General features: G+C 55.8%; 2 protein-coding genes across 10 annotated transcripts in view; one reads left to right on the forward strand and one right to left on the reverse strand.

Annotated features, from left to right (window-relative positions):
- LOC138374230 (NACHT, LRR and PYD domains-containing protein 7-like) overlaps nt 1-18726 on the forward strand; it is a 672516-nt gene that overhangs the window by 373030 nt on the left and 280760 nt on the right.
- Nucleotides 225-17792, reverse strand: CNOT3 (CCR4-NOT transcription complex subunit 3). 9 transcript variants are annotated; one of them, XM_069458015.1, is made up of 18 exons: nt 17558-17790; nt 12479-12553; nt 12300-12367; nt 11954-12028; nt 11720-11809; nt 11336-11464; nt 11136-11231; nt 9648-9867; nt 9423-9556; nt 8809-8865; nt 6980-7370; nt 6759-6882; nt 5645-5843; nt 3172-3271; nt 2870-3068; nt 2607-2739; nt 1775-1900; nt 225-323 (listed from the first exon to the last, which is right to left on the reverse strand). In XM_069458015.1, the coding sequence occupies exons 2-18, from the start codon at nt 12501-12503 to the stop codon at nt 225-227; spliced, it is 2265 nt and encodes a 754-aa protein (XP_069314116.1). In that variant the 5' UTR covers nt 12504-12553; nt 17558-17790. The 9 variants fall into 9 exon arrangements, with proteins under 9 accessions (XP_069314116.1, XP_069314113.1, XP_069314109.1 ...); XM_069458012.1 differs by lacking the exon at nt 17558-17790 and having other exon boundaries at nt 3172-3304; nt 9648-9870; nt 12479-12564; XM_069458008.1 differs by lacking the exons at nt 225-323; nt 1775-1900 and adding an exon at nt 15183-15284 and having other exon boundaries at nt 1922-2739; nt 3172-3304; nt 9648-9870; nt 17558-17792.

An 18726-nucleotide genomic window follows, 5' to 3' on the forward strand; every position in this document is an offset into this window, starting at 1 on the left:
AAAAATGTCCCTCACTGGGGAGGGGAGGAGGGGGCAGCCCTCGCCCCCAGGCCCCCCGGGTGGGGCTGAGAGGAAGAGAAAGCCTCCCAGACCCCTCCCTACTTCCTGGGAGAGGGGGATGCCCCATGGCTTGGGGCCTCCCCCAGGCTTCCAGGGCAGGGCCCTCACCTGGGCAGGGGGATCAGCATGCGGGGGGAGGGATTGGGTGGAAGGAGGGGCCGGTGTCACTGGAGGTCCCGGTCCTCCAGGTAGCGGTACTCAAAGGTGAAGCCTTCCTTCTTCCGCTGGCCCCACTTCTCGTAGTCAAAGTAGATGTAGGTGCCCTGGCCGGGGGAGAAGGCGGTCAGTGAGTGGACGAGGAGGTGGTCTGGGATCTGGGCCGGACCGACAGACAAAGGGGACAGTTCTTAGGGTGGTGGATGTGCCAGGCACTGGGCTGACTGCCCTACACGCACACGCGCTCATGCCACCCTCACAAGGCTCTTCTCAGGTAGCAAACGTCATCATGCCCGCTTTAGAGAGGAGGAAATGGAGGGAGCCGCAGAGAGGTTATGCCCAAGGCCAGGTGTGTCTGCAAAGCATTCCGCTGCTTTCTTGATGGCTGCAGCTTTTGAGCACAGGATGCTCTCGTGCGGAGTACAGGACGCATGGCCTAGCATTTAGTCTTCACAGAAACCTTGAGGCAATGGGTACCGACACCCTCATCCTATAGAATGGAACAGGCTCAGAGTCTAAATCCAAGCACTCTGCAGGGACATTTTATTGGTGACAGTAGTGATGTGGGAATTTCTGAATGACTGGATGCCCTGAAATGTATATAATTGGAGGATGGTTTTGGGCCAAATCAGGATGTGACCGGAGAAGTCTGTAGTTAATGTCTGAGGACACAGTGGGAGAGAAGCTGGGTTCTGAATGAGTCTGAAATGCTTCAAAGAACGGCAGCCTGGGAGAACTGGGGGAGGGGACTGAGTTCTCTGAGGACAAGGACCTTATAATACTCCATCCTGTGAGGGGGCTTGGCATCAGGGAAATATTTAGTGAGAAAAAGTCACTGTGGAACACACCAACTGAAAGTAATTTGAAAAAAGAAAACATAAATCCATGACGCTTACTATGTAGCAGGCACCATTAAGTACTTACATGTTATTAACTCATTTAATCTTCATAACAACTGCATAAAGTAGGTCCTCTTACCCCCATTTTTACAGATAGGAAAATTGAGACAAAGAGGTTCAAGTGACTTGCCCAAGGTCACCCAGCTAGAGCTGGGCTCAAACCCAGGTAGGCTGGCTCCAGAGTATTTGCAAGAAGTGGGAGTTTCCAATCAATTACTAGAACATGTGAAAGCCATTTAAAAATAGAGCTTCCCCACTGAGTATCTGCCAAGCCCCTGCTCTGCTGGGGGCTGGGACATGGAGGTGAAGGGGCCATCAAGGTCCCTATGCAGTAGAGCCCACAGCCTGGCGCAAAGAGACAAGGCAGTGAGAAAATCTGACACACTCAACTGAGAGTGCTGAGCATCGTGAGGTGGGAGCACCGGCCTGGGAGGGTCCAAACAGGCTTCTCTAAGGAAGGGACATTTGGGCTAAGACTTAAAGGAGGACTAGGAGCCAAGTGGAAGATGAAGACGGTATCCCGGGCAGACCGGACAGCCTGAGGGACTAAGGCGGCTGAAGGGTGGAGGTGAAGGGAGCAGAGGCCCACAGGGGCTGCCTGGAGCTCAGGGTCTCTACCCCGACCCTACCAGTGGGACCAGAGGGGGCGGGGCCCTCACCTGCTCGAACTCATCCGTGATGGTCTTGGGCTCCTCGTGCCTCTGGAACCACATCATGTACTTGGTATGGAATCGCCATGATTGCTTCTTCAGGGCCTTGGCTGCCAAGTATTGTGCCTTAGTGCCCTGGCGGGGGAAAGGTGGAGAGGGGCATCAGGGGACCCCCAAACCAGGTGGGGAACTGGGGGACAGGACAGGGCATCAGGGCTGAACCAGGGCCCCCGCCACAGACCACAGTTGGGCTGGAAAATCCACTTGGAGACGGGGCTGGGGGCACAGAACATACCAATGCTGCTCAGGAGAAGGATAATGAGACAGGAGGTGAAAATTGCTTTCAGAGAAGCTTTGAGAAGGAAGAGAAACTAATGTGTGATGAGAGCTGAGAAAGGAGGCAATACAGATTTCTCAAGTGGGGATGAGGATGGTTACTCATGACCCACTGGGGTCAGAAGGTCGGCAGTTCCCTAGTGGTCTCCAGGGAGGCCTGAGAACTGTGCCAAAGGGCAGGGTGGAGGGATGGCCTAGCCTGAAGGAGCCTGGCAAGTGGAGCAGGGAAGGGAGTTGGGCCTTGCCCATGAGCAAACAGAGGCAGGGCTCAGGCTTGCCTCAGTGCACCAGCCTCACCCTCAACCCAAGCAGTTCTAATACCTCTGGGCTGGAAGTGGGAATAGATTGGTTTGGGGGGGGGGGGGCCCAGGACTGGGGATAGGGAGAGGGTGCGGTCCCAGTGGCCGCAGTGGGACACCCACCTCACCCCTCCAGCCCGAGGGGGGACGGCGGCGGTGGCGGCGAAGCCGGGGGGCCCGAGGCTGCCCCGGGGGCCCTGCTGTACCTCCAGATAGTAGAAGATGAAGAAGAGCGTCTCAGTTGACAGGCGCTGGTAGAACTCCACAGTGTCCGAGTGTGGGGGCGGCATCTGGTGGTGGTAGGGGGGCGTCGGACAGGGGTTCCGGGGGAGGTACTGCCTGTGGGAGCAAGAAGAGGGTCAGTGCCAGCTGCCTACCAGCTCCTGCCCTGATCTCAAGAGGGTATTCAGACACTCTCCCTCAGACTCAGGAGTCCTGGCCCGAGTCCCCGCTTTCTGCGGCCTCTCACCGTATCCGCTCGGAGTCAGAGGGGTGGGGCATGTGGTGCCAGGCGGCCTCTTCCATGGCCTGCTGGTAGAGCTGCTCCTTGGTGAGAGGTACAGGGCCCAGGGGACACACGCCCAGCGACAATGGTATGTTCACCTCTGACAGCTGCAGGGGCGGCTGGGTGGAGGCTGGAGGTGCTGACGTGCTGCTCAGGATGATGTCTGTGGGGAGCAGCAGGGCCAGGCCCCCTTGGTGGTGAGGATGGGACAAGGGCCAGCCCCTCCTCTTCGGCCTTCCCCTTCCCCACCACCCTGGGACCCTCACCTCGCTCAGTCAGGTGCAGCGTTGGCACAGGGTCCTCAATGCCAGAGCTGATGGCTGCCCGCTCTGCCATGGACTTCAAGGAGCTCAGAGGCTCAGGGGCCTGGGGAGGAAATGAAGGGCCTGGCCTAAGGGCCTGGGGCAGAGAACAGGGCTGAGGTGAGCAAGCACAGCGTGACTGGGGCCCTAGACACTTGGCTGCTCTGCTGGGAGGGCTGTGGAGGGTCAATTACTCACTCAAGATCTACCCATGACCTGCAAAAGTATCAGAACTGCGAAGAAGAAACTGGAAACCACTGAAGCATCCATCAACAGTGGACTGTCTAGTACGTGGGACTCTCCACTGTGCAGTCACTTTGGAAATACAAGTTCATGACATACTACAGAGGAAAAAAACCAACCTGCAGAGTACATACAGTGTGCCACCATTTTTGTCACAGGACACGCACTAGCACATGCTCCTCCTCTTAGGACACCTCTACACTGGAAGAGCACCTCCCTTCCACGTGGCATCTTAAGGAGGCAGGAGGTCTCATCCTCATCTCTCTTCCTCTGAGTGGTATGCGTAATTGGGACCTGCCCCTCTGCAATTCAATCTCCTCTTTGGTAACAGAAGCAGGTTGGGCCTCCAGACCTTCAGCCCATAGCCTCCTTTGTTCCTGGGGTCACCACAGATTTCTATTCCCTGTAGTCAGGGCTGGCTCCTCCATCCACCCTAGCTTGAGCAGTTGTCCCTATCCCGGCCCTATGCCCTACTCCCTGCAACCCTTCAGCCACCAAGGCCCATCCATCCTGCTTCGAAACCCCTCGGATGGATCACTTCCCTGTGTCACCTGCTCCACATAGCCCAGGCCTGTGTGCTCTTGCCCAAACCTTCACACCACTTCCCCCTATTCTGTCCTCACCAGCCCTGGGGGACCTTTCCAATGAAGCCTTATGTTGTCCCTTTTCCACTCAAAAACCTTGCTATGGCTCCCCACGGCCCACCCCAGTGATTCATCTTTGTTTTTAAACGTGAGAGTCGTGTCCAGCCTGGGTAGCACAGCATAGCCAAGACCCCATCTCAAAAAAAATAATAATAATAATAAAAAAATAATAAATAATAAAAAAAGGGGGGCATGCACCCCTTTTGAGAATCTCAAAGCTGCTATTTTTTTTCCCAGAAAAAATGCATACACCACAAATTTCCTGTCCATAGTACCTCTGAAATTCGAATGCTTCCTCTGGGCCAGAAACTTCCAAGAACACTATATGGTGGGTATAATCATGAGTATTTCCATTTTCCAGATGAAGGAAGTACGGCACAGAAAGGACAATGCCAGGATTTGGACAGTCTGGGCACTCTCACACAGCTTCCCAGTGGAACCCATACAACACACTGGCTCTGCAAGCCAACTCCCAAGCTCCTGCTGCTGCCATTTCAGATGCTTGGTGATCAGCACCCCACTGCCCCGTCCTGCCCTATCAGTCACAGCCCTACAGCCAGCGTCCTTCCCTGCTGCAGAGCAGACACCTCTCTCCTCCCTCTGCTCAATGCTGCCCAGCCTCCTACCTACCAAAGCAGACCAGCGCCCTTCCCAGAGCTCTTCCTGCAGCCTCTCCTGCAGTGTCAGCACCCGACTCCACCCCTCGCCCTGGTTGAGGTCTCAGCTTAAACATCACCCCCTCTAAGAGCCTTCCCAGGCCAGTCTCCCAAGGCAGGTCAGATGCCCTTCTGTGGGCCCACAGCTCCCTCCTCTGCAGCTGCCCCACCAGAAACTGCTCCCTCCACTAGCCAGGAAGCTTCCTAAAGGCAGGAACCAGGCTGCATTCACCCAGCACAAAGCCTGGCGCAGAGCAGACATCAACAAATATTTTCTTTTCTTTTTTTTTTTTTTGAGACAGAGACTTGCTCTGTTGCCCTGGGTAGAGTGTGCAGTGGCATCATCGTCGCTCACAGCAACCTCGAACTCCTTAAACTCAAACAATCCTTCCACCTTGGCCTCCCAGAGTGCTAGGATTACAGGCGTGAGCCACCGTGCCCAGCCAACAAGTGTTCTCTTGACTGAAATGGTTTCTTAGAAGGGAAAGAGGATAGTGAGTGGTCACATGAAGCAGAAAGCACCAGTGTGTCTTGTGAGGAGAAATAGGACTAAAGACTGAAGGCCTGGAGGAAAGATGGAGACAGAAACCCAGAGAGGGCAAATACAACCAAAGGGAAGGAAAGAAACCCCAAGAAACAGAGACAGAGTCTCAGAGACAGCTCGGGAGGAAGTACGAGAGCGCCTGGACACCAAAGTGAGGGTGCAGGTGGTACAGAAAGCCCTGGAGAAAGAGCAGGTGCCAGAAGAGGACAGAAAGCCAAAGAAACCGAGATCCAGAGAGAGTGAGGGCAGTGGTCAGAGACCTGGAGGAAAGGAGACAGAAACACCTGTAGCAAAGGCAACAGAGCCAGGACAGAGGCTCGGGGCCCACTGGGGATGTTTGAGGAGCCCACCTTGATCTCTGAGGCAGTGCTGAACTGCGGAGGTCCGTTGAGCAGGGCACCGGCTGCCTTGGCCTCGCTGAAGCTGGGTGTCGGGGAGCTGGGGGGATTCACAGGCAGTGGCACCAGGAGGCTGGGTCCCCCCGAGTTGTTCCCTGAGCCTGGGGCCACGCCCCCAGCCCCAGTTGGAGCTGCTGCACCGGGTTCCTTCCTGAAGAGAGAGGATGGAGAAGGGGAGGGGGCTCAGAGCAAGGTCCCTGAGGGTGGGATGGGCAGGGAGACTGGGTGAAGAGGGGAGAATCCACACAAGATAGGATCTGAGTGGGGCAGGCTGAGGGAAGACAGATGGGAGAGAGAAGTAGTTCTTTTGGGCAAAGGTAGAACTGAATCTTGGAATCATTTTTCATCAGTGAAGTAGAGCTGTGGAGGTGGGAATGAGATTCTCAGGGTGCTCCAACAGAAGGGGACAGGGCTAAAAATGGATAAAGGGGGGGGATGGCCTTCTGGAACAGTCCATGGAGAAGCAAGGTATGGGAGTGATTGTCCCAATCACAAAACAAGCTGCCCTGGGCAGGTGGACACAGGGCAGATGCCCCCCTGGGGTAGCCCAGCTGGGGCTGGAGTGAGGGGCCAGGGAAGCAGGCCTTGCACTCGTCCCATGTGGAAGATTAAGTTTTCTCTTGGGGCACTCTTCTGGCAAACAGGTGGACCCGGTGAACTGGTTTGACCTAAGATTTGGAAGAGCCGCTAGGAAGGAGAACTTCAGGATATTTCCCTTTGAAAAGCAGAACACTGACCCCTCCAGCAGCAGTCAGGTGGCCTCAGGCAGGTAACAGAAATGTGGAGGGGTGGTTGGTGGGGCTCCTGAGAGAAATCCCAATTAGATGAGGATATATTTTAGAGCATTCTAAAGGGCAAAGTGGGGAGGCCAACATATAACAATGCCCCAGCTGGAAAGAACAGTGGGGACACAGCACCTAACCAAGGTGGAAGACAGCTCACTGGACATTCTAACCAGCAAGAGCAGGGCCTAATTCCCATGCCACGTGGTGACGGGGGAGGCGCCAGTGCCCCTCTGTGCCAAGAGGCTGCTGCCCCCAACCCTGCCAAAGGCCCAGACACTCACGAGGTGCTGGGAGGTGGGTTGTGGGGGCCAGAAGGGGGTCCCAGAGCCTGGTTGTTGGCGTTGTTGCCCCCACTGCTGTTCAGAGCCACCTCTGCTGGGCTGTCTGCCACGACTGAGCTGTAACCTGGGAGGGGGAATGAAGAGCGGATGGAAAGAGGCTGCCAGCTGCTATACAGCCCCGCCCGCAACCCGGCAGCCTACCCCGCCAGCTCTCCACTTACTGGTGGCGCCATTCTGCTTGCCAGCACCTCCGCTGGCACTGCTGTTACTACTGCTGCCGCTTCCTCCGCTGCCTCCACCGCCTCCGCTGCCTCCCCCGCTAGGCTGGACACTGGGGGGCCGGGGCTGGGCGGTGCTGGGCCCGCTGGGGGCCGGGGGTGCCACAGCCTGGGCGTAGGGGGCAGGGGTACCCGAGTTGTGGCTGGGAGCTGGACTGGCCTTGGGGCCCAGGGCACTTGGGGGTGCTGCTGGGGCAGGGGCCCCATTGTTGCCAGGGGTGGTGCTCAAGGCAGAGGCAGCAGGCGGGGGGCCGGAGGGATAGGTGGGCTGCACAGCTGGGGACTGAGAGTGCTGGTTGCTGTGGACAGGCTTGGAGCCATTTTTGGCTGGAGACTGCGGGTGGGAAACAGCAGAAGGTCAGCACCCAGTGGGCCGGCTGGTGCCCACCCCTGCCTCCCCTCCAGGCTCAGGCTCCATTGTTGTCCCACCAGCTTCCTCTCTGGTCTCACTGTCTCCAGCTGTTCCCACCCTCCTGGGGACCCAGGTGACGTGACTCACCCTTGTGGCTTCAATCACCTTCATGCTTAAAACACTCCTGCCCAGCTTCCCAAGTCCTGCCCAGATACCTCCCCATGGATGCCCCACAGGGATCTGACACACAACATGGGTTGCCACTCAGAGAAGACCCATTGTGCCACACAACAGGCAACTAGTGGAAAACACCTAAACGTCCTTGATACGAGATTAGCTGGGGCAGCCTAACATCCAAGAGTAGAAGGAAAAACAGATGTAAATCGGACAGTAATTCTGCATATCACTTAAAGGGTCACAAAAGCCACTTGCAGGGCCAATAAACACGTTCCACAGCATCCCCACTCCAGCTAAGCTGCTAACAGACACCTCAGGCTGCTGTACCTAACTGCCTCCTGGACTTCCCCTGACTACCCTACCGGCACCTGGGACTCACCAAATGCCAAAAGGGACTGCCCACTCACTGTTTCCTGGGATCAGTGCTTGGCAATGGGGGCCTGGGAAGGTGACTGAGCCAGGCCTGGCCCCTGGGAGTCATTGATTCAGCTTCTCTCCTCTCCTCCGCCTGCCCCTACCACCCCCTTGCTGCTCCTGGGTCCCCACACCAGCCCCATCAATGCCCACTCAAGGTCTCCCCCTTGGGCCCATTCCATCCCTGATTAACATCATTTCTCTGTAGCAGTGTTTCCTAAAGTGTGCTTCTATCTTGGGGGAGATGCTAATAAAGCTAACAGGGGTCACTGAGGGAAAAAATTCTGAGAAACGCTGCAAGTCACCTTCTACTCTCAGAAACCTGCAATGTACATTGTTAGCCAGCGAAAGCCCCATCACTTCTTAGGCATGTTTGTTCCCTTCAGAGCTGGTCCACAAAGCCTAAGCCCCTCAGCCCGACAACCTCAGGCCCTGTGCTCACATTTGGACCCCAGGCCCCACAGACCTGGCTGGCTGCTTCATCTCTCGACATTCCCAAGTTTTCTGTCACAACTCACCCATGTTACCACCTGCTGCCGTCCCTTCCTGCGGGGCAGACTCTGGCCTTCCTCTGAAGCCCAGGGCACATGCCATCCTAAAATAGCATTTGCTGACCGCCAGGTCAGGCTCATGCCCTGTGCTACCACCTTGACCACAGCACCAGTCACCTGTGTGCCTGCCCTGCCCACCTGCCCTCAGGGCAGCACTGATTTCTGACCCACCTATGTCCCTGAGCCCAGCACTATGGCCGGCCCTCAGGCCTCAATAAGCCTTTGGAAACCAATGAGTAAGCAAGTGACATGCGCATCAGCTGTAAGCTCAGACCCACCTGGCTGACTTCGCTGTCTGTTGAGCGTCCTCTCTTCTTATCATCTTCGGAGTTTTCCTGAGGTGGGGGAGGCAGAGTCAGAAACCTGTGTGACTCTAGGACCCCAACATAGAGAAGCCAATCTTCAAACATCCCTGGCACCGGGGCCCAGCTGATTAACCTTGCACCCCAGAGCTGTTCAAATGCCTGCCCTTGACCTCCCTGGAGAAAACCACCTAAATTCAGGTTCCCCACTGTCCTTGTCTTCTGGGAGCCAGCAATTCACCCTCCAGCCTCTTAAGGATCCAGGAACCCACTCTCCTTAGGGAATCTAACCCTTGGATCCCTGCCCGAGGCAGCCAGCTGCCCAGCCTCCTCAGGTACCCCATGCCCTGGCCCCTCCCACCTCCCACACCCAAACCTAAAATGGCCAGGATTCAGGGTCCACCCTATCAGCTCTGTATAGCCGTTATGGACCCAGATGTAGGATCTGAGCCACCCCAAGAGCCTAGACCTGGAAACCTAGATCCTTGCTTCCTCAATTACCCTCCCACAGTCACTTCTGAGAGACCCAGGCTTGTCTCCTCGACTCCTGCTCCTTGGAAACAAGTTACTAGTGCCATGTGGGGCCTCACCGTGGTACAGTTGGCTGGGCTGGGCGGGATGGGAGAGCTGGAGGTGGTCGAGGTGGGTGTGCTGCTGGACTGGTTGAAGATCTCATCCTCCATGTGGCTGTGGCTGGGGGGGGAGGTGGCGACCAGCGCCTGTGCTGTGGGGGGAGGAGAGGGGCATGTTTAGCTGGCAGGGATGCCCCCTCCTGGCCCCAACCCACTGCACCATGGCCAGCCCCAGGGCCTCACGAATGTCCTCGAGGTCCAGGTCGTCATAGAGAAACTCATTCTCCTCGAAGTCAGGGTCCTGGGATGAGTCGACATAGTACTCAACATCGTCCTTGATCTTGCGGATGGCGTCAACGAGGATGGAGTCATTGTCCAGCATGCGCAGGATGGTCTCCAGCATCCGCACGTGGTACCGATGCTTCTCGATGTGCCGCTTCAAGCCCTCAATCCGGTCCTGCTTCTGCTGGCGAGCCCAGGGCCAGGCTCAGGGGCTGCTGAGCACCTGCCTGTCCCCTCCTGTCCCCACAGAACCCATCCTCAGTCCCTGACCCCTGTGGAGACCCAGAGGCTCCACTCCAGCCCTTTCCAGGGGAGGGCAATATGAGGTCTGCCCACCCTCTGACCCCTGTGGGGACCAATCTCAGGTTTCTGACATCTTGGGAATCCCACTGCTCCCTCAACACACCCTGTCTGGCTCCAGGAATATCTGGAAACCTCTAGAAGACCCAGCAGTCCCTAAAAGACCCCCACAACCTGGCCCCTAATAGTACCTCACCTGACAGCTCAAATCTCTCCACTATGCCCACCAGCTCTTACAACCTTCTGGGATATAGATCCCCCACTGCCCCTCCACGTCTTGCTCCAATAGTAATAATGATAACCTCCATTTGTGGGGAGCTTGATGTTTAGAATCATGGTCATCTTTGTGACCACTAGCCCCCACCCCCAACCCTACAGGAGCCCAGATTCTTAAGCCGAGCTCCTGCCCTCTAGAGGCCCTGATTCCTTTTAGGATTTGACATCTTAGCCTCAGTTCCAAATCCCTGCTCTATTAAAGGACCCATCGTCTCTCCCGCTCTACGCCCCTGGTTCCCAAAGCCCTCGGACCTGATGCCCAACTCTGGCACACCTCTCACTTCCCAACCTTCCCCCACCCCCAGCTTCTCTAAGGACTTGGCTCTCTTTTCCCCGTATTTCCTGTGCCAACAAGTAGATACAGTTTGTGTACTTTTGAACTCACACCCTATAATCCTGAATTTTTGGAATCTGGGATCTCAGCATCTGGCTTTGTCCCAGACAACTCTTTTCCTTCAGGCCAAACTCACTGGTTTCGGCGTCCTGCCTTGTCTGTACCCACTGGCTCCTTGCTAGAATCTGGAGCCCTCTGGGTGCTATGAGGCCTCCTGCCCTGGGTGTCCTTCAGGTCTCGCACTTACTGTGCGACCCAAGCTGAATCTGAGCTCATCTTCCCCAAACTGTGCCTCTTCTCTAAGGCCTCACTGTCTACCCAGACATCCAGGGTGAGATTCTGTCTCACCTTCTCCCTGTACCGCCAAAGTCAGCTGCTAAGCTCTCCCAATCCTGTCTTGCAAATTCCTAATCTCAGCTGTTGGCCCTGTCCACCTTAGGAATCCAGACCTGTCTCCCACGAGCCTAAATGACTGGGTCTCCCACTCACCAGCCCATTGCCATCCCCATCCTGTGGGCTTCAGGTCTCCCCACACTCACATCCTTGTCGCCCTTCTTCTTGCGTGTCTGCACCGACAGTGACTCCACTTCACTCTCAAACTGGTCCACCTGCATGTTTAGGGTGTCGATAGTATTCTGGGGGGAGAAGGAGTGAAGAGGAAGGCTGTCAGCCAAAGTTCCCATGTACGCCCAGGGCTCAGGGACCCCAAGTTCACCTCCTCTTCTCTACCCCAACTCACCGTGAGCCACTGGCCAACCTCTTCCTTTTCCTTCTGGGCAGGGTCCACCTTCTGGGCCAGGCCCAGGCCCTCCTTGCTATAAGCTTTGGTCTTAGTCTCTCGTTCCACAACTTTGAACCGTTCCATTTGCTGTAGAGAGTGCAGTTGGCAGGGGGGCTCTCGAAGGTGGGAAAGGAGCTGACTAAGGGCCAGCAGCCACTCAACCTGAGCCTCATGACCTCATCTTCTGGGCTCTGAGTCCACTGCCTCCCGCTTCCCTTAGGCGCATAGAGCTTACCCCTCTTAGGGATCCATGCTGGCTGTTCTACCTCTGCCCCCTGGTCCCAGGAATCTGGCCACCTCCCCACCTCTCAGGGACCCAGACACCCAGTCCCAGGCTCCTACCGTCTCAATGAGCTTGCGGTTGTCAATAAGCTGCCTCTTGTCCTTGATCTCGTTGGATGCTACCCATGTCTTGATCTGGTCCCTCAGCCGCTGCAGATAGGGAAAAGCAAGAAAGTCAGATACCAGGACTCAGGAACTGGGGTCCCCAGCTCCTTTTCCCTGGGACCCAGCAGTCCACTCTCCCAGTTCCCTCCACCCTCAGGACACAGGAGTCCAGGCCCCCAGCCCCCTCACTTGTAGCTTCTTAATCTCCTTCTTTAGGTCAGCCTCATACTTTTCTTTCTGGTTCGCGTTGGCTGCATTGTGGAGCTGAGGGATGGAGAGAATTCAGGAGTCAGTGTGCAAGTGGCCAGCCCAGTCCACCAGTGGCTGGACCAGCAGTGCACATCCAATCTCTCTCCTCCTTGGGCCGGGGACTCTGGGATGCCTCCCGCCCCCAGGTGATCTCAGAGCTGCTTCTCTTAGGTCTTCAGCATGTGGACATGCAGTCCCTCTCTCTGGTCAATACCCAGAGATCCTGAACCTCTGCCTATGCTCTCCTCCCTGGAGACCCAGATTTTCAGGGACCCCGCCCCTGTACCTTCTGCCAAATATCTTCAAACTGCTCCACGCCCTCGGACACCTTCTTGAGGCAGCGATCAATCTCACCTGGCCAGGGAAGAACACTGTTAGAACCCTGCCAAGGCAGCAGGCACCAAACAAGAGTTCCCAGAACAAAGAGCATGTGGCCACACGTGCAGTGGGCTGTTAGTGTAATACCTTGGAGTTTGCGCTTGTCCGCCATCTTCCCTGCCCTACAGACGCACTCTCTTCATACTCTCTTGGAGACGGACGCTACTAGGAGAGAATGGGAAGGAATTAACATCTATTCCCTGGTTGGTCCAAACCCAGAAACATAGACGTGGTAAGAAATAGTGAGGCAGGTGGGGTAGTAAAGGGAAGAAGTGTTTACTATCTGATGATAAAGACCAGGCCCGATTCCCCTTATGCTCTCTTGATTGCCCTGTGTAAGGTCTGGCTGACAGGGCGACTCTGAAAGTCCACTGAAATAAGGAAAGCTATATATATATTTTTTGTATGCCTCTGACCCAGGAAGTGGAAAATTCCTAGAGTATTGAGAACCTTCTCCTCAGATGACACTCAAAAGGATTTTTCAGAGCAGGACGAAGTCATGTAGCACCTAACTGACTGCTGGGATAGAGGCTTTAGCCTTGGAGATCACACTTTCTACACTCAGGAGCTGGGCACAGAGGTCACTTGGAGAGGTCACCCCTCAGACAAGACAGGAAACAAACAGAACTGGCATCTCATAGAGAAGGGCCTGATATATGTGTACATGTGTGTGAGCTGTAGGGGAGGGAAGGGAGTTTAGGGGTGGGGAACAATGAGAGATGCCTAAAACTATGAAGAGCTGAACCTACTCATACATGCCAAGGAGAAGAGGACCTTGAACCTCCAAGAAATTTATTCCATAGCAGAAACTTTAATCTAAAGGAGATAACACTCCTAACCCAAAAAGGGCTGATACCAAGAAGGGTTACAGATTTGGGGGCAGAAGGCAGTACCAAGAGAAAGCTGGGAGAAGAAAGAAATCTTACCAAGATAAGAAGGTGAAAAGGTACCTTAGCTGTGAGGGAGCCGATATGCACACATAAAGAAATCCCATATCAAATGTATTGGTAACTTAGACTCAGGGAAACATACACCATCAGGGCAGGCACCCAAAACTTAAAAGATAGGGGCATCTTACTAAAGGAAGTTACGTGCAACCCAGAGGGGACTGAGGTCAAAGGGGAGTTACCAGGAGCTTTAGTCTAGGAAGAAGCCACATCTTAGGGCCTGACACCAAGACCAGGGAACCTTGGGGAGGGAGGGTTATGCTAAAAGGACTTCTAAGCCACCAGCAGAGATGTCCCTCCGAGCAGGTAGGGGGCCTATACTGAAAACCATGGCTCCCTGAGATCCAGGGGTGCTCCCGCTCTACTGGCACAAGGCAGGGGTGCCCTAGAGCAGCCCTTAACTGCTCGTAAAGACAGAAAACAGCCACACTGAGGACTAACTGCCTCAACCCAGAGAGAAGTCATACCAAGAGGGTCCTACCCACAAGAAAGGGAACATCTGGAGAACAGTCCCATCTAACAGAACTTTGCAATGTTGGAAATGTTCTATATCTGCACTATCTGTTGGCCACTGAATACTTGAAATGTGCCAAGTATAACCGAGGAACCGAATTTTTTCATTTTTAACTAGTTACTAATCACCGTATGTGGCTAGCAGCAACCATATTGCAAGCTTTAGACCAAAAGGCCAATGAAGGACAGGGCTGGTAACTTAAACCCAGGGAGTTTTTTTCCCCACCCCATAGGGACCCATTCTGAGTGGTAGTAGGTAGAAGCGCTACCTTAGACTTGAGTCAGCTTAAATCTCCTCAGTAAAAGGCTCAACCAAAAGAACAGCAGGATCCTCAGCCCAGGGTCACCTAACATGCCATACGTGGGGACTCTCCAAGAAGGCAAAGCAACCAGACAAAAGGACTCAGGAGATAGTGCCACAGAGGGAACTCGAACTGAGGTGGGGCAAGTAACTTTTGTCCAGGGAGCTTATACACGGGCCTGCACAACAACACTGAGGTGTGCAGGGATCCAGACCAAAGTCTTGGCTCCAACATCCCACCACAGAAAAGCCTCTTACTGCACACGGGGGACAAGAATGTTAAACAAGAACTCATGTTCCCTCCCTCTGCCCCACAAGCCCAACAGAGGGTCATGGCAGGTATCCCAGCCCAGAGGGAGAAGATGTCTCACTGTTTACAAGGCACTCAACACCACAGGGAGGTGATCCCCTCCCCAAGTCCCCACACTGAAGGGGTTGGGACCCTAGTGCAGGGGAGACAGTGATACCCCACAGAGAGGAGACTATACTGTGGCAGCAAGAGAAGGAAATCCTGAAGGAGTCAGAAGCAAGGTGCCAGGGGCAGAAAAGCCCTAACACAGAAAGGTGATGTTTCAGATAGAACAGTCCGACATCAAAGTGGGCAACAGCTGAGACCCAGAGAGCATAATACCTGATTTGGAGAGAGAGCTCCTCCACAAAGAATGGACAAGAACCATAAGCCCAAGGTACTCGTCCCCTAGACAGGCTGGAGCCTTAGCCACAGTGGAAACAACACCCTTCCCTGAAAGAAAGCCCTTATCAAGAGGGTGTCTGTACCTCAGATCCCCCCAGCACAGGACCAGAGAAAAAGGAAGCTAGAGCTTGAGTCTTGAACCAAAGATGCCACCACAGAGCCACATCTGCTCTGGGGGAGGTGGGTGTCCCACCAAGAGCCTCCACGGGAATGTAATTATTGCAGGGCCCACTCTGAGGCAGGTGGGTACGTTAGGCACAGGAGAACTTGCCCTCTAACAAGGGCTCTCAACCAGCAGGAAGGAATCTGGGAACCTTGGCCCAGGAGGAGACTTACCCAAGAGGATCCTTTGTCCAAGAGGAAAGCAAGTCCACACAAGGAAGGAGCTAAAGGGCGTGGGTAGGTTGAGCAGTACACGAGACCCACAGGAGCCAACATCTAAAATGAGGGGCCAAAACCAATAACGAAGAGCCCCCCAAACTTCACCTCAGGGGAGATGGCACCACCACACAAAAAGACTTAAGGAGGAGGGCAGGAGGGGGTAGAAGGCTCAAGTCCTGGGGAGCTAACACAAGCGGTCCTTAATCCAGGGGGCTGTCACATGTCCACAGAGGTCTGGTACCATGTCACGAGGTGCCTTTGATCTAGGAGAGCTTCCGCCTCTATGGCATGGAGCTCTAGGAAGTATGTTGGAGGGTGATTCTTAGGGGAGGCTGCTGACTCAGCCACAAAGAGGCTCTGGAAGGTAGAAGTGTTAAGTCCTGGGGTACAGGTAGTTATCTCCCCACTGAGAGGCCCAATACCGAGGGTGGAGAACTGGGAACCCTCACCTTGGAACAATTACACCAAAGGACGCTTTAATCCCAGGGAAGGTGACTACAGCAGGGTCTCTCCCTCAAGTCTCAGATGCCTTAACCCCCACAACAAGGAACCTTTGCCTTTGTCCCATAGAATGTGAAATCATGAGAGAGACTGGAAGCATTAGCCGAGGGCACCTACATCCAAAAAGGGTGTTTAGCCTCACAGTGGGGACACACACAGACCATGGACACCTCAAACGCAGGAGAGGGACTAATACCAATACCAAGGCAGGCGGGAACCTTATCCCTGGGGGAGGCAAGACCAAGAACGATTCCTCACCCTGGAGACAACACAATCCCGGAGAGAAAAGCCCACACCTCACAGTACAGGAAGCTCAGGTTTAAGAAGCCTTTATACTCCTAATGGGTACCAGCAGGGTGGCAGGTGGGTAGGTGTGAACCCTTGTTCTACAACTGCTAACACTCAGTGGGTTGTTTAGTGATGGTAAGATTACATACCCACAGTGAGGGATCTGACACGAATACAAACACCAAGGGGAGTGGGTTCTTGGCCCCTGGAGAGATGAGATACCAAAGACAACTGGTGTGGCTAGGGCTAGAAGCCTCACACTGAGGCAGGCGACAGCCCATGTGGTGAGGAGAGTAGGGGAAAGTGTTCAAAAACCCTTCCCAAAATGGCACAAAAGTTAATCCTGGGGGAGGTGACAGCCCCCTGCACTGAGACACAGGTACTACTTAGAAAAAGGGGGACTTGCACTGCCTACCATGGGAGCTCACCAACAACATGGACAGAGTGGGAGCTTAGGAGGTTTCACCAAGACAAGATGGGTACCTGAGACCCAGAGGTGCTAAACAGCCCACGACATGACATCACAAGGAAGCCCACACCCAAAGAGACAGACAGTTTGCACCCAGGGGAGCTCACAAGTACAAAGCCAGAGGCAGACACCAAGACCAAAGGGGTGGAAGGGCTCAGGCCCAGAAGCGGGCAACACTGAGAGCAGTCCTGAATCCCAGTGGGGGTAAAAGTCATGCTCCCCTAAAAGGAAGGCTCCCCGTGCTGCAGGCTGTAGAAGCTTTAGTTGTCTGGGGTACTTTTCACCATGAAAGGGAAGAGATGCATAATGAAGAGGTAGAAACTTTGGCTGAGGCTCTAAGTAAAGAAGCCGGCATTTTCATTTTTGGGGAGTTTACACTCCACTCAATCTCCAAAGAGGCTCCCCCATAAGATATGGAGGGGAAGCTGGAGCCTTAGATCCAAGGGGTTATGCTCCAAAGAGAAGAGATGGTATCAACGGTGAGGAGGGATGTGGAGAGGGGAGCCCCGGAAGGGTGACTCCCCCGCCCCTAACAGGGCCCTTGTCCTGGAGGGGGGCTTGCAGCCCCTGACACCACCGTGAAGGGGGAAGCCTCGGCGCGGAGGCTGCCCGCAAACAAGGGCCTAATGCCGTGGGGGGCAGGCACCTGAGCCCTGAGAGGGCGGGCACCTGGGACCAGGGGCGCCTCCATCCTTCCAGCCACGAACCAATACCGACGCGGAGAGGGGCGGGCACCTCGCACACGGAGGGTTCGCACCCTCACACCCCGGCCCCCGGGCCCGACGCGATGCCACGAGGGGAGGCAGCGGCGGGCGGGGCCAGGGGTCCGGGTCGCGGAAAGACCCCCCCGGAAGGCGCTGAGGGGTGTGAAGGAGGAGAAGGAGAAGAGAGAGGGCGAGAGGGAAGGGGCTGCGCCCCGCGCTGCAGAGGCGGCGGCAGGGGGCGGGCGAGGGGAGGCCGTGTCGCGACAGACGGCGGCGTCCCCCGCGCGGGAAGCGGCGGGGAGGGCGGCCGATGGCGCCGGGGGAGAGGAGGGGAAGGAGTCCGGCCCAGTCGAGCCTGACGCTCTCACCACAGGAGCTGGCGCCGCCGCTGAGGAGCGTATCGCGACAGGCGGGGGAGGCGAGCGCCCGCCGCCTTTTTCTCGCGCGCCGGGCCCGGGCGCTATCGCGATAGCGGCGCGAAGCGGAAGTGGGGTGGGGGAAATGGGCCCGGGGTTGTTCTGACGACGGGGGTCGGGGCTCAAGGGAGGCCGCGGCGTCTGCCGATGGCTCCGCGGAAGCTGACCGGGCCCGGTCCAAGATGGCGGCGGCGGAGGAGGCCTCCCCTCCTCTCTTCTCGTCTCTGGCGCGGGTCGGCCCCGAGCCCCGAATATAGGCCTGTCATTGCTCCCGCTGCACGTCGCTCTTGACCCTCAGAGGCGTCCTATTGGCTCTTGATAGGGATGCGACCGGCCCCCTGTCGCGGATTGGGCAATTGTCTCAAGGCGCGGCGTTCGATTGGTCTCCCGTGCAGCCTGCTAGGATTGGCTCAGGTTCTCCTCTCCGCTCCGCCCCCTCCTCCCGCCTCAGGGCACAACACGCCAGCGCGAGGACTCCTGTGTCAATCAAGAGCCCTGTGTCATGCTGATTGGATGCTCCCGCCCCCCTCTCCTAAACCAATTGGTCGAGGGGAGGAGCTAGGCCGATTAGGGGCGGGAAGTCGTCCGTCAAGTTTAGAGCCGTTTTTAATTGGTTTAGGGAGTATATTCTGCCCTGAAGCCATTGGTTGGTCCTGGAAGTGGGTGGGGAAGGCGGAGGAAGGCATGGAGAGTGGGCATTAGAGGCCGCGTACCTAATGAGAGACAGACAGGTGCCTTCAAAGCGGGGGCCGAGTCGCAGTCATCTGCCAATCAAAGCAGCCACAGGGCCAAATGGGAGGAGCTGGGCAAGAAAGTCCACCCCTTTCTCTTCGCTGTCTCTGGCTGTTAGCCTTCGTGCCGGTTTGGCCAATAGTGTAGCGAGTGGGCGGGACCTGCTCGTGAAGCGTGTGAAAGAGGGTGTAGCTGGCTGGTGTGGGACTTGGGCGCATCCTTCCACACCCCTTGCGTCCGGGGCAGGCAGGCTGGTCCCCGTCTCTCAGTCGCATTGTCTTCCTCCAAGTGCCTCTGTGTTGGCACATCTCTGAAATGCATGCTTTGCTGAATGAAAGAAGGAAGGAAGGAAGCGGAGACAGTGCCTCTGAGTCCCTGGCACCATGCAC

The sequence above is a fragment of the Eulemur rufifrons genome, chromosome 24 (assembly GCF_041146395.1).
Source record: "Eulemur rufifrons isolate Redbay chromosome 24, OSU_ERuf_1, whole genome shotgun sequence".
Taxonomy (NCBI): domain Eukaryota; kingdom Metazoa; phylum Chordata; class Mammalia; order Primates; family Lemuridae; genus Eulemur; species Eulemur rufifrons.

Coding starts and splice junctions, on each gene's coding strand:
- CNOT3 (XM_069458007.1), bottom strand. CDS start 12,503: ATGGCGGACAAGCGCAAACTCCAAG. Junction 11,232..11,335: donor AGGTTGGCCAGTGGCTCACG/GTGAGTTGGGGT, acceptor TTCTCCCCCCAG/AATACTATCGACACCCTAAA. Junction 2,740..2,869: donor TCTGACTCCGAGCGGATACG/GTGAGAGGCCGC, acceptor TTGCTCCCACAG/GCAGTACCTCCCCCGGAACC.